The sequence below is a fragment of the Malaclemys terrapin genome, chromosome 10, assembly GCF_027887155.1.
Source record: "Malaclemys terrapin pileata isolate rMalTer1 chromosome 10, rMalTer1.hap1, whole genome shotgun sequence".
NCBI classification, from domain to species: Eukaryota; Metazoa; Chordata; order Testudines; family Emydidae; genus Malaclemys; species Malaclemys terrapin.
Genome location: NC_071514.1, coordinates 75,251,190 through 75,265,772, shown reverse-complemented (window position 1 = coordinate 75,265,772; position 14,583 = coordinate 75,251,190). Strand labels below are relative to the sequence as shown.

The following is a 14,583-nucleotide window of genomic DNA, read 5'->3' as shown; positions in this document are numbered from 1 at the left end:
CCTATCCGATACCCGCCCCAAGAGCTGTGGGGACCCTGATCTACTCCCCCATGGGCTGTGGGGACCCTACCCCTATCCGATACCCGCCCCAAGAGCTGTGGGGACCCTGATCTACTCCCCCATGGGCTGTGGGGACCCTACCCCTATCCGATACCCGCCCCAAGAGCTGTGGGGACCCTGATCTACTCCCCCATGGGCTGTGGGGACCCTACCCCTATCCGATACCCGCCCCAAGAGCTGTGGTGACCCTGATCTACTCCCCCATGGGCTGTGGGGACCCTACCCCTATCCGATACCCGCCCCAAGAGCTGTGGGGACCCTGATCTACTCCCCCATGGGCTGTGGGGACCCTACCCCTATCCGATACCCGCCCCAAGAGCTGTGGGGACCCTGATCTACTCCCCCATGGGCTGTGGGGACCCTACCCCTATCCGATACCCGCCCCAAGAGCTGTGGGGACCCTGATCTACTCCCGCGGGGGACCTGCCCCTACCGGCTTCCCGCCTTGTCCAGGCTCTTCTAGAACACACAGGCCCGCACTGTCATCGTCCCTCCCCTTCGGGAGCCCCGCAAGACACCCCCCCCGCCCTCTGACTCAGCACAGTTGCAGGCCGCTGATTGGCCGCGTGCTGACTTAGCGCTTGAGAACGCGCCAACGGCGAACCCCGATTGGTCCGGGGTGCGGATGTCATCATTCACCGCACGCGCCAGGCATGACTCGGCAAAATCCAGCTGGGCCGCGCAGCGCGTGACTCAGCGGGAGGGCTGGATAAAAGGCCCGGCGAGGCGAGGCTGGGTGTGGATACGCTATAGAGCGGGGAGCGTGCGCTGAGTGCTCGGGCGGCGGTTGTCTACCCGCCGCTTTTGTGCGAGCGGACGTATCCTTGGAGTGGGTCCCCCGGGGCACTAGCCCCTTCTCTTCAGCGCTGCTGTGAGGCTCGGGCCGGTGGCTGGGCTGCGGCCTCTGTCTCCTGGCGCTCAGAGTGCGCCTCCCCCCCATCTCCGTGCCCGGGGTTGGCCTGGGCTAGTGGGGCAGAGACGGGCTCTGCTGACAGCTGCGGTCACCCACCCGCGCTGCCCAGGGCGGAGACAAGCGGGGGAGTTCCGGGGGGCGCTGCTCGTTCTGGCTGCCCGCTCGCCCTTAGGAGGCTATGATCTGTCTGCACCAAGGACCGTCCAGATCCCTTCCCGGTGGGTTTCTTCCCTGCTCGCCAGAGGTGGAGATGGGGGCTTGGCCTGCCTCACTGGTGTGACCTGTGGCTAATGACCTGTTGCCGGCCGCTCGCTTTGGAAGGCGGGGTGCTAGCCTCCCCCATTGTTTTCAGAGTTAGTGCTGGCTGATCACGTCCTCTGGCCAAATCTAAAGATTGCTCCCACGAAATGCTTTGATTAAAAAAAAAAAGCTTTGATTACTGGGGTGAGGTGGAGCTGGGTTGATACTGCAATAAACTAAACCCACAACTTCATTTTTGAAGGTGACTGCTGTAGTAGCCAAGGAGCTTGAAGGATCTGCTGGCCTATTATGGAGTTTCCAGACTTGGGCAAGCATTGTTCAGAAAAAACTTGCAAACAGCTGGGTAAGATGCACTTTGAATGCAACTACTGGTATAGTTAGTTTACTACATTCTGTTATTTGCTCTAGTCCTCTTGATTGCTTTGCATGAACCAAATTGTCTCTCCTAGAGACAAGGGGTACTCTAGAAGTTGGGGTGATTTACTGAATGAAAGTCCAGGTCTGGTTCTGACTAGTAGGGTGTACTGACATAAGATCAGTTGAACCCATAAATGCCAAAGGGCTATGTGCATCAAATCCTCCTGGGGGGAACCTGACTTGAGGTATGAGATGGATACTCCTGATTTAGAGAACAGGAGTGAGATGAATTTGTTTACACTGCCAGGACCAGATGAGTCTGACTAGACAATATCATCTAGTCCTAGTAAAATGTACCCATCAGTACTCTGAGAATACTTGCTTAACTACACAAGGTATGCAATACTAATGTGGCTTACCCACAAACTAATACTCCCAGCACTTTCTTAGGGACAACCTGAACCAAATACTGCAGTGCTGTCCCAAAGGTCATATTGTTGGGTCAGCAGAGAAACCTGAGATCAGAAAATCCTGTTTGCTATCCCAAGGCCTTCATATCTGAGGACTGTTAAACTCATCACATCTGATCTCTAGCATAGTAGTACAGGAAGTGAGTCTTTGTGGACAAGCCTTGAAATGAGCTGATAGAGCAGTACAGGTCTTGGAGAAGAGAGGAACTAAAGAAGCAAGTGCAAACTGTCCTACACTAAACTATTGCAGATATCTGTCAATCTGCATCTGAGATGTCTAGAATTACAGCCAGAACTGAAATAAACCTCCACCCATCAGTGAAATCCTAGAATCCATAGAAGCACCTCAGACTGTGGACTCTGGCAAGACAGGTATACAGTATGCCTGTCAAAATATCTGGATTTCTTGTTGTAATGCATTGAGTCTCCTGTTACTATATATAGATCAGCTATTAATCATGAGGCTACCCCAAGAATAGTTGCAGATGCTACACTTCTCTAAGCTGTCTCAGCCATTCACTCTAACAGCTGGGAGACTTTAGTATTTGGGTATACTAAAGTGAACTAAAGCAAATCTGCTGTGATTTGAGGCCTGGGAGAGTATTTGGTGCCTCTGACTAATATGCCCCCTGAACTATTAGCTGCTGTTGTGGTGGTGAGAGAGGGGACGGGGCAGTTTGTTTCACTGTATTGGTGGTTTAACACGTCTTACAAATAACTTGTGAATTAAAAGGCAGAAATGAGGCTACCCTAGCACTTTCAAATTCAGAGAAGCTAGCTCTTCTCCCTGTTGCTCACTAAAATATACAACTTGGAATGGCCTAAACTAGTTCCATGTGAAGCTGTCTTGGATTCTGAGTAACCAGACACCTGCTTGGGTATTACCTACTTAATGCATGAGGAATTTACTCACAATGATTGTTTTAGTATTACTTTAAAAGGTAAATATCTACATCTTCCCCATTTAGGACTTGCAGGCATATAATGTTATCTTCTTATTACAGATTTCCTTCCTTTAAAATGTGATGCATGTAAGGAAGTTTTCTGTAAAGATCACATCACGTATGACCAACACAAATGTACCTCTTCATATAAGAAGGTAAGTGTCCAATGGTAATTCCAAATGCTTGCACTTAAGGAATTCTCTAGCTGTGATGAAAGCCAACTTTGAAACCTGATTAGGAGTTTCTTGTAGCCTGCTTTGCTGGGTCTTCTGCTTGCAGTAGACTTGGATTTAGTTTACAACTGAATTTAGAAGTTCAAATGGTAAAACTGTAAGCTGTAGCAAACCTGATTGCATCCTTCACTTAAATTGGGCTCCCATAAAGAGTGCAGATACAGTGCCTTGCATCTTCAGCAATGCAGTGGCTACCAGTTGAGGGTTCAGTGAGTTTTCTCAAAACCTTAACTTGATTAAAAAAAGTCCATGAACACAAAACTACAGAAAAGCAAATGACAAAATATTTGATGGATGGAAAGTCTGATTAGTGATAACATTGGGCTATAATATGGTTCAGTATGAACTGGAATTTGGGTTATCAAGACAGTTCTCAAACTTGCATTCTAGCAATGCAGAATTACTGGCCAGAATAAGTACAGCTTTATTTGAAATAAACACTTCATCTTATCTAGGTCCAGAATCTGACTTGACAAGTCATCTAATGTAGTTAACAAATGTGCTGTTCTTATGCAGTCTTCAAACTCTTGTCACCTGTATTCTCTTGCTGCAGTTGCTTGTGGTTCTAGAACCATAGTTGTACGCCATACCTGGAAACTCAACAAAAGGACTAGCACAATTAGGGCTAGGGAAGAAACCAAATCAACAAGGAAAGTGCTCAAGATTTGAAAATTACGTGATCTAAAAGCAAATTAGATGGGACTTAATTGTAGCTGGCTAGCTCTAACTACAATGATTTTGACATGGACTTCCTGTAGTAACTGGAAATGCAGAATCCAGCACTGCTGAAGTGGATGTACTGGAAGTTCTGAAGAGAACTTGGTATAGGAATGGAGGGCCACTCTGAGATATTCCCCCCTCACCCCTCCTCTTCAAAGGCAAGGGATGGAAATCTGAGTTGTCTTCCTTTTGAAAGCTTGCTTTCAGTCCCATTTCTAATCTAACTTCACTGTCTTCAGGATGTGCAGGTTCCAGTATGTCCTTTATGTAACACTCCCATCCCAGTGAGAAGAGGAGAGATGCCAGACATTGTAGTTGGAGCACACATGGACAGGGACTGCAAATATGATCCTACTCAGCAGAAACAGAGGGTAAGGAAACTCCCTTTGAAATCTAAATTGCTGCTTATGGAGACAAGCCTCCTAACTGCACAACAGTATGACACAGGCAGCAGCAATGCAAGCTCACTTACCTATGCTGACACTAGGCCTCAGGCTTCCTCTGGAAGACTCCTAGAAGAGATCCCTACACTCATAATTCTTTGCCTGACTGTACTGATCAAGATCTGAGCATTAGTCCAGTTAGTGGTAGAGAACAATCTACACTGTGGACCAGCAAACAGTGATTCGATCTGTTCATCAGCCTTTCCTGACCTGTTGGGTTTGAACTGGTGACCAAGCTAAAGGTGTTCCGTACCCAAACAATCTACAAAAAGAAGAACAGGAGTACTTGTACAAGTACTCCTGTTCTTCTTTTTGCGGATACAGACTAACACGGCTGTTACTCTGAAACCAAACAATCTAGTAGCTCTGACTTCAGCAAGCGCTAATTGGATTATTGCGAAGACCAGAAACAGTGCAGAGCAAGACTGACAATGGTTATATTTTGCCCACTAAGCAGTATAGCATATTTAACTTTGTTCCAACTCCTTGAATTCAATCTTATTCTTCAAACTGCTCTGTAAATTTCAGGTAAAGCCAATTTAGAGGCCTGCATGCCATCTTGGTCAGAGTAGAAAATTTAATTTGCAAGTAATGTGTGAAGTATTTGCTGCTTGAACTAAAGCAACTGTCCTGTACTACATTTTAGATTTTCACAAACAAGTGCTTAAAAGAAGGCTGCAAAAGGAAAGAGATGATGAAGCTTGTTTGTAACCAATGCTGTGGAAACTTCTGTATAAAACATCGGCATCCTCTGGATCATGACTGCAAAGGAGCAGGTTGCTCCATCTCCAAAGCTGGGTAAGGATGTTAAATTTCAGAGTGTAGGGGGAAACAGGCTGAAGTAGGAAAGCAATTGCCAGAGCGAGGGGAGATCATGCCATTATCTCTGCAACTTGCAGCTAAATGAGTTCTCAAATTATCTCTGGGAGGACAGTTGGTCAGCATCTCACTGAAGTATTGTGCTCTTTTAATCTTAAAGCCCTTGCTCCCAGAAGTTAATCTTGAGTCCTGCAATTTAAGAATTCCTTTGGAAGGAAAAGGATGACTGACTTTTCTAGTGGTGAGCCTTTTGTATCAGACTAACTTCTACTGAATTTCTGACTTCTCTAAGCACCAATTCCCTTAGTATCCAAGTGTTACTGTAGGAAACAATGAGTATAAACTTGATCCTTTCTAATGAGTAACATGTCTCTTCTAGGCACAGCTACCTTCCTTGCGCCATGCAATAAGATTCTAGAGCAGCTGGGTGACCAGTTCTGCACAAATCTGGAAGTGGATGGATGTGTGATTGGTGGTGGAATAAACAGATGTTCAGCATGGTTCTATTTCCTTGTAGATCTGCAGCTATAATGAGAGCATCTGAATCCAACTTCAGGCCAGCCGGATCAAACAAGAGGCCTTCTAACTGGTATCTTCAGCGCAACAGGTATAAACTGAAGTGTGGTTATGAGATTAGCAAAACAAGATGACATAAATCAGAGCCTTGTGTCTACAGGATGTAGAACTGCCATTGGTACACCTTCCTTAACTTTTATTATAGTCGACATGTGAGCAATGCCAGGTGTGTAAAGGAGGGGCATATAACAGTCCAAGACGTGGCTAATTAACCAAACAATCTCTGCATAGTGGATAAATGTACAGTCTTCAAATTGCTACTTATTACAATGACTTAGTAGCTGACTCCGTCCAGCACTTGACCTGGTCAAGATATAAGAACTCATTATTGGGTCACTAGTATCATTAGTTCAGCCATCAGACTATTTCGACACTTAACTAGCTATTCAAACTTTCCTCGTTAGGGTTGATCGCTGCAGGACTTGAGCCTAAATCTGTAACTTATTCTGTTCTTTCAGATGCTGATGAGCTGAGGCAGTCCAAAGGCCTGGATGAAATTCTCCTTTAAACTAATGTAAATTCATTGTCTAAAGCATGTGCATATTTTTCTACAATACAAATAAACTATAAATTATTTTATCTTAATCTCTTAACTTCCAATAAATTGCTTTTCCTTTTTGTAAAGGACAGTAATGTGTTCTGTTCTCTGTATTTGGAATACCTCAGTCCTAATAGAATAGCAAGCATTTTCTCTTTGTAAAACCAAACAGCATGGAAACTGAGGAAGAAGGAAACCTATGTATGTCTATAGCAAAAGGATTCACTAAAGTAGTGAACAAAACACTGCTGTTACTACTAATACCACACCCCCAAGATTGCAATGCACATCTGAAATCCATTTGGAAACAAGCTGTAGTTAAGCAGTGTATAGTGTGAACATGTCACCTGATCCCTCTGTATTGGCTGTAGGGTGCAGTTTAAAGTAACTCCAGCTGTGGAGTTACTAAGGGTACATCTACACTACAGTGGGGAGTCTATTTAAGATAAGCAAATTCAGCTACGTGAATAGCGTAGCTGAATTCGACGTATTGCAGCCGACTTACCCCCTTGTGAGGATGGCGGCAAAATCGACTTCTGCTGCTTTTTGTCGGCGGCGCTTACTACCACCTCCACTGGTGGAGTTAGAGCGCTGATTCGGGGATCGATTGTCGCGTCCTGACGGGACACGATAAATCGATCCCCGAGAGGTCGATTTCTACCCGCCGATTCAGGCGGGTAGTATAGACCAGACCTAAGTCAGGCATCTGCCATCAACTAGGTGAGGGACTCCCTATGGGATACTGCTCAATAGAGATGTTTGAGCAGAACTCATTTCTAGAACTCAGTTGTCCTGTACTTAGAAATCTGAATCCTCTTCAGGATGTGCTACAAAGCTCAATCTTCTTACTTTGTGCAAGAGGAAATATAGCTGTGCTCATAAGAGGAGTGAGAGGTTTATTTGTTTGCTTAGTGGGCTGGGAAGAGCTGTATTTGTATCCTTTCTTCCCCCTCCCCCCTGTAGCATATGCAGTGCTCTTATAAACAAATGATGGCATATTTTCAAATGAAAAACTAAAGTCCTTAAGTAGCTAGTCACCAACTTTCAACAATATATAGCAGTTTAGCTTAAGCATTGAAAATAGTGTTTCAGATGAGCTGGAAGGGGCTCAGTATTGACAAAGAATGTAGCTACCTGAAGTGGACTCTAAACAGGCCCCTCATTTAAATTTGATGCCAGGTGGTCAGGACCTCAATTTCATGTCTCATTGGAACAATGCCATTTCCACTAACAGCCTGTGACCCTCTACTATTATGCTGGAGCATTGGTTTAGAACTAAGAGGCAGATTCCTATCTCCTGGATCACCACTAGCTACAATGAGTTCATAGTCAATCTTGCTTAGCTTGCAAAAGAGGAGGCTCACAGCACAAACTTCTGAACCAATACTTGGAATAATGGTTTATCTGTTTTAAAAGTTGTAGTTTTTTGCTCCAGAGGCAGCAGTGAAGCATAAGGGGATGCCTATATTTGTTATGTTCACACAAATAACTTCTATTACTAGGGAAGCTAACACGGAAGGTGATCAATCTAGACTATAAGATTAATTCTCAGAATGCATAGGAAAAGTGGAGTTAAGGTCCCTTATAAGAATGTAGGAGTTACAAGAATAAAATTGTGTGATCAAGGCATTGTCACCTTACCATTGCATTTTCTGTTTTAAACAATGTCCACTCTGCTCCCTTTAGAGTCTTGTTCTGATGAAAGAAGAACAGGAGTACTTGTGGCACCATAGTTGATCAGGGCGATTGTAGCACTTAGTCCTCTTTCAGCCTTTTTGTCCAATCCAATATCTACAAACTAGCAATAGGTGGTGGATGAAGAGAAAATGGTAGTTTTTGATAGGATGGACGTGGTGGTCAATTCCTCTTTGAGGGGAAAATGCTAGCTGGGGACACCTTTGACCAAATGACCTTCAGAGTTGTACCACAACAGGCCCTGTGCCTTTAAGTGGTACAGTAATTTTCAAGGCCCTCTGCCAATGGATTTTAGAGCATTTTTAAAGTTGGCTTTAAACAGAAATCCTGCTACAACCCTAATTAGGGTGTTGCTCCCATGCCTCCATAATCAGTTTGTTTACAAAGTATCTTTAATCATTCAGGATGAAAGGTACTATATGCATTTAACATCCTCTACCCTCTCCTCCTCACCATTTTCCTGGGAAACTTCCCTAGGGAAGCCAGTTTCATAGAATCAGTTTCTCCACCTATGTTGGAACCAAGTGACACTATCTACCTAAATTGGAAGTGATTTCATTGTCTGTAATACCACATTTCACCACAGGATGTCACAACAGGACCCACAATAAAATATTATTTGTTGCTACTCAAATCACAACTCTAGAATATGAAAACCCACTTCATCAGATACATGGAGTGGAAAATACAGTAAACAGGTATGAATTATACAGCACATGAAAAGATGGGAGTTGCCTTACCAAGTTGGGAGGGTGAGGGTCAGTGCTAACAAGGCCAATTCAATTAGGGTGGATGTGGCCCATTCCCAATAGTTGACAAGAAGGGGTGAATATCAACAGCAGGGAAATTACTTTTTGTAGTGACCCAGTCACTCCCATCCTTCCATGTGCTGTATATTTATACCTGCTTACTTTATTTTCCACTCCATACATCTGATGAAGTGCGTTATAGCCCACAAAAGCTTATGTCCAAATAAATTTGTTAGTCTCTAAGGTGCCACAAGGACTCCTCATTGGTTTTTATTGATACAACATGGCTACCCCCTGAAACTCTAGAATATGACACCCTTGGGTATTTCAACCATATTATTATCCTATAATCTAGGTAAGGCTCATCTTGTATTTTTCTATTTAGTATATATCCATACCATGGCAAAAAGTGTTCCTTGACCATTTATTCAAATGTGAAAACAAATGCATACTCCTTTTGGTATTGTTTTATATTGTTCTAGCAAATGAGCTTCCTGAGAGGAATGATTGTGGAAACAGAAAATATTGGTGAATAAATAAATAGCAGAGAATATCTATGGAAAGCAAAAGTTTGTAAACAAGTATTTGTACTAGTATCCTAAGAGGTATATACTCATTCACTCAGGCCACAGGATCTGTTTCTGTTTCCTGTGTGGCCAAACAATTTACCAACACTGTAACAGTTTCAAATATCAAATATTACAACCTACAGATTAAAAATGAGTTGATGCATTTATTTAACAGCTAATTTCACAGTTCCATATTCACTGATTGTGAGGGAGTCTGTGGCAGAGCTGCGTTTCATGGATGAAAATGCATCTGTGTCCACATGTGGATCGTAAGCTTATAGTTTCCCATGGACAACTTTGCCTAAGGTTCACGGAAACATAAGTTACTACAGTACTTTTATCATTTACCAGGTGGCAGCAAATATTAGACTACAAAATATAGACTCTGTGAGCTCTCTCCTCTCTTCACACACAAGCACGGCAGACCTGCAGGCTGATTAAGGTTGGGACGTTGCAGCAAGAGGGATTGGGTGCACAGGTAAATATGTCTAGACAAGGTGGGTGAGGTAATCTTTTACTGGACCAACTTCTATTGGTGTGAGAGACAAGCTTATGCACTATACAGAGCTGGTCTTCAGGCCTATTAAGGGCAACTTGCTCTTTCTTGGTACCGACTCCTCCTGAGAGAAGCGCTTAAACCAGCCACTGTCCAGACAGCATCTCCCGTCCATTGCCCAACACGGGCTCCAGGCTAAAGAACAGCAGCCTAGGCCAGTAAGCTATCCCTAGCAGCCTAGACCAGAAGCACGTGTCTCTGGGGCCGCAGGAGAGCGTGCGCGCTGAGGCAGCAGCACCCACCCCAGGGCAGCTCTGTGGCACGTGCTTTGGGAGGCGTGGGGTGGGAGGGGGAACGAGAGGAGCAAGGGGAGGGCGGGGAAAAGACAGAGGAGCGTTGCGGGGACGACACGCGGCTGACCCCAACGGCTGGGAGGAGCCAAGTTCCTGGGGCCCCTCCCACTCCGGAAGCTGAGAGCCCGGCTGTCCCGACTCAGCGCACAGCGATGATGTCAACACAGTGAGCCCCCACCCCACCCGCACGCGGGCCGGCCCTCTCGGAGCGCACATGCGCGCACGTCGGGGATAGAGGCGGGTTTAAGACAAAGATGGCTTTCTATTGGCCACTCCCATGATTGACAAAGCGATATCCAACGAGGCGCCCTCGCTGGCCTTCGGGAGCCAATGAGAGAGAGGGGGCGGTCTGCAGCGCCAAGCCCGGGGCTCAGTTAAATGTGCTGAGGCGGGTCTGACAGGTGCGTGGCGAGTGGGAGGCTTAGTAGGTGCCCCTGTGGGGGAGGGGCTCTTGTTCCAAGTCTCTTATGGGCGCAGAAAGCCCCGGGGTGAGGCAGCGCTCCCCGCCTGAGGCCCCGGGGAGCGGTCGCTGGAGGGAAGCCTGCCCGGCTGCCCCCTGCCCGGATCCTGAGGGGGCCGTGTGGGTGGCTCCCCGGAGGGGCTGGTGGGGGCAGAGCCTTGTGGAGGAGATTCCTTCCGCTGGGGCGGGGGGAGGGGCACTCACTAGGGCATGGGGTAGGGATGCTCAGAGTGAGCAGTACTGGGCCCTTCCCCACCCGACTCTCCCGTGTTTCGGATGATTACGCCGCAGGCAGTGGCCTCCTCGCCGCTGGGTAGCTCCGCAGGAGGCTCTCTCTGCCTGGAAGCTGGGGGGTGGGCGGCGGCAGTAATGCCCAGCTCCTAACCGAGCAGGAGGGGAGCGCTGCTCCAGTAGCATCCAGATTCCAGGGCATTGCGTGGGGTTTTTGGAAGAGCAAATTATTCCGTCGTCTCGTGGTTGCATAAGCTGCTTACCCATCAGGCCCTGGTTAGAATGCTCAGCGGTGCTGGGGTGTTGGTCTGCAGCACAGATGGAGAGAGAATGAGACTAGAGGTGTCAGTACAAAAAACCTGAAGTATTGTAATTGACCAACACTCAGTACCAGTGTGTTGGTGACAACAGCTCTTACTCCCTATGTACTGACAGTAACCCACCGAGTAACCGTTTAAGGTCTTCATCAGTATTGCTAGTAGATTTTGCTGGTCAGTCTGTGATTAAATACCATACAACTGTAAACTTCCTTTCCCCCCACACCCTTTCTAGTGCCTGCTCACCATATGGGCACTTCATAGGATACATAGCAGCCTTTGTCACAAACAAGTAACTGATAAACATGGTATAATTAAAATCACTAGTAATTATTGTAGTAGCTGACCATCTGAGGATGGCTGGATATTTTCTCTCTTCATGCCATGCTGCTGACCATAAAATAAAGTTGGTGTGTCACTGTATTAAAGTTACAGTTGCTACCAGATTAAACTGAAACCGTTAGTAAATCTTTTAGTTTTCCCTGGGAAAACATTTTGATGTTTCTTTGTTTTTAAAGCATACCTACTTAATCACAAAATAAATCTTTTTTACAGATTTACATATTAGTAACTTTTTGAAATGCTATTCTATATGGAAATTGGTGCAGAACTGGTAGAGCCTTTTACTGGAAATTCAGTCAGACAGGCTGAGTATTGCCTAGGTGGTCTGGAGATATCCAGCAACTGTATCGTCCTTCACGGCCCCCTTGAATGTTTCAGGTTGATGGTGTGGCTGAAATGCCTATAGCTTTTAGTCGCTGTCACCTGCAACAAATGCATCATAGATGTGGTTGTTGCCAAATGTAAGTTAGAGCAATCCATGAGGACCAGACCAGTGTCTGTCTGATGTCAGATCCAGGGCTATCTTGGAATCTCTCTCCCTTCCCCATCCCCAGGCTGTCTGAAATTAAATGCAAAATAATTCTCTATTTAAACACTTTTTCCCCTTGCACATCATCCAACATTGAAACATTTGCAGTTCTTTACATAACACAACCGAGTTCTCCAGTTTACTAATTAGGCCTACCACTTGTTTGTACATACCCATTTGTTGTTGTTTATTAATTATATTTTAGTACTTTTCAAAATACCCAGTCCTAATTGGAGCCAATTAAGCTGCACATTCAACACCTTTCCTAATATGAAGTTTGACCAAACCCAAATGTAGTAAATAATACTCCCAACTGATGCTAAGTTGGCTGGGGAGCAGGTGTTTTAAAAATTGCTAAAATTCTATATTTATTCTCCTTTCTTCTGTGATTTGACATCCACAATTTACTGCCATTTTGATGCAATTCATTGTGACAAAACCTCCTTCACAAATGGATTTGGGGTAAAAAATTTGGATTAACTCCACTCCAGTGTTGCTTTCCAGCATTGTACATTAATTAGCTCATACTGAATTGTAGCTGAAATGTATCTTTCTGTGTCTGTCAACTAATTTCAGAATAGAAAAAAATACGAGAAACCCAGAAATGAAGGAAGAAAAAAGGAGGAAAAAATCAAAACGGCATGTGGCAGAAAAGGAACAACCAGTCCATGAAACTGAACCAAAGAAAAAGAAACAAAACCTGGAGGTAAGTGCCCAAGAATGAATCGGTTTGTTTAATTTGCTGGTATGTTGGTAATCCCAACACTACAGAAATAGAGAGTTACAATACCAGATCTGAATGCATTATTAGATTGAGTCCATGATGCATCCAGGGTGAAACAAAGTTAAAATATGAATGGATCTATGGGCAGCTGCTCTCCAGGCATGTCTGTTTTTAAAGAGTGTAACAGTGGCCTAAGTATATGATCACCGTTTGTGTAGGGTGTTAATATGAAAGATGTCCGGGTCTAAAGGTGAAATGGGAACCAAGTGGCTGCGATTTCTCTGGAATAACATCAGATGGGAAGATAGGCATAGCCTAAGACGACACATAATCCTGAGCACCCAGATACCATGTTTGGAAAAATTTGAAAGATTTGTTTTGAAAATTGTGTTGCATTAAAAATGATGCTTGTGTGCTCACTGCAGTCATGGAAACTTGTACTTTATGACTGACCAGAAGGTGTCAGCAGCCTCTTCACATATAGAGCACTTACAAATTAATTTTAAAGGAACTGAATTTAACAGCATAACAACAGATTCCAATAGAAAGGAATCTTTCCCCACCTGCTGGAAACTCTTTTCTTTAGCGCACTACTGCATGTAATTGTTTCTTGCAAAAGCAGAGTTGCAGAATTGTTCTCACAGGAATGGTATGTGAACATGGCATTCCTATTCAACTATTATGAGGAGAAGCAATACTTCAAATGTCATGTATTAAAATCTAATGGCTTTGGTGGCACTTTAAAAGGCAGGCATCAAAGTTCAATTTCTTACACTTATCAATTAGTGTTTGTTGTCCCTGCAGTTGGGTACCTTGCGTGAATGAAATATTCAAATATAGATCTGCAAAGTCTATGTAAAATCATTCAGGTCCTGCCAGTCAAATGATCCAGAGATCAATTAAAAAGTTTGACCAAACAGATGCCAATATATTAATATTGTAGATGAGAGAACAGGAAAAAAAATCCTGCCTTTCCTCAGGAGCTCTTGAAGTCTTAAATCCTGATCCTGCAAACATTTATGCATGTGCTTAAAGTTCAGGGTTTTCAGTAGCATTGATCTGATTCCCCTTCTTGTTGTCATTTACAGTAAAACTTGTGGATGTTCATCTTTGGCTAGATTTTATTTAGGCTCAATTAGCAAATGGGACAAGTATTTTGAGAGTGTTTCTTCCCGTGTGAGCAAATGTCCCCAGCTTGTCTGAATACAGCTATTGCAGCATAGAGGTTATGGGATTGCGCCTATAAGGTTCAGAAAAGCTGTGAAGGCCTTGCAGTCTAGATTTCAAGTTAGTTGATCTGCCTCCAAACAGACTTAGCGAGGCGTCTGCTTCCTTCTACAAAAGGGGTTGGCAACCTTTCAGACGTGGGGTGCCGAATCTTCATTTATTCACTGTAATTTAAGGTTTCGCGTGCCAATAATATGTTTGAACGTTTTTAGAAGGTCTCTTTCTATAAGTCTATAATATATAACTAAACTATTGTTGTATGTAAAGTAAACAAGGTTTTTAAAATGTTTAAGAAGCTTCATTTAAAATTAAATTAAAATGCAGAGCCCCCCGGACCGGTGGCCAGGACCCGGGCAGTGTGAGTGCCACTGAAAATCAGCTCACGTGCCGCCTTCGGCACGCGTGCCATAGGTTGCCTACCCCTGTTCTACAGGAACCTCTTGAAAGCAAAATTAGGGAATGTAGAATGTATAGGTCAGGAAGGGGAAGGGGGAATCATAGTTTCAATTAAACTTGATATTTGATTATGAAGAGACAATCCTCCTCCTCTCTTCACA

At 44.5% G+C, this 14,583-nt stretch overlaps 2 protein-coding genes across 4 annotated transcripts in view; both read left to right on the top strand.

Moving 5' to 3' along the window:
* Positions 1 to 972: 972 nt before the first annotated feature.
* ZFAND2A (zinc finger AN1-type containing 2A) lies at positions 973 to 6,425 on the top strand. 3 transcript variants are annotated; one of them, XM_054041880.1, is made up of 7 exons: positions 980 to 1,191; positions 1,476 to 1,577; positions 3,066 to 3,160; positions 4,198 to 4,329; positions 5,048 to 5,199; positions 5,738 to 5,827; positions 6,255 to 6,425. In XM_054041880.1, the coding sequence occupies exons 2-7, from the start codon at positions 1,523 to 1,525 to the stop codon at positions 6,259 to 6,261; spliced, it is 531 nt and encodes a 176-aa protein (XP_053897855.1). In that variant the 5' UTR covers positions 980 to 1,191; positions 1,476 to 1,522; the 3' UTR covers positions 6,262 to 6,425. The 3 variants fall into 3 exon arrangements, with proteins under 3 accessions (XP_053897854.1, XP_053897857.1, XP_053897855.1); XM_054041879.1 differs by having other exon boundaries at positions 973 to 1,191; positions 5,738 to 6,425; XM_054041882.1 differs by lacking the exon at positions 6,255 to 6,425 and having other exon boundaries at positions 976 to 1,191; positions 5,600 to 5,827.
* A 6,089-nt stretch (positions 6,426 to 12,514) lies between these two features.
* Positions 12,515 to 14,583, top strand: part of C10H7orf50 (chromosome 10 C7orf50 homolog) — a 192,038-nt gene continuing 189,969 nt past the window's right edge. The window contains exons 1-2 of the mRNA XM_054041239.1: positions 12,515 to 12,537; positions 12,652 to 12,781. Of these exons, the coding sequence (XP_053897214.1) occupies positions 12,527 to 12,537; positions 12,652 to 12,781 (141 nt within the window). The 5' untranslated portion in view covers positions 12,515 to 12,526. The remainder of the gene's footprint in view (positions 12,538 to 12,651; positions 12,782 to 14,583) is intronic.

Excerpts from the sequence above, each read along its gene's own strand:
- ZFAND2A (XM_054041879.1), top strand. The coding sequence starts at position 1,523 with ATGGAGTTTCCAGACTTGGGCAAGCATTGTTCAGAAAAAACTTGCAAA. Across the intron at positions 4,330-5,047 it reads CTACTCAGCAGAAACAGAGG|ATTTTCACAAACAAGTGCTT; the intron begins GTAAGGAAACTC and ends ACTACATTTTAG. Across the intron at positions 5,200-5,737 it reads TGCTCCATCTCCAAAGCTGG|ATCTGCAGCTATAATGAGAG; the intron begins GTAAGGATGTTA and ends ATTTCCTTGTAG.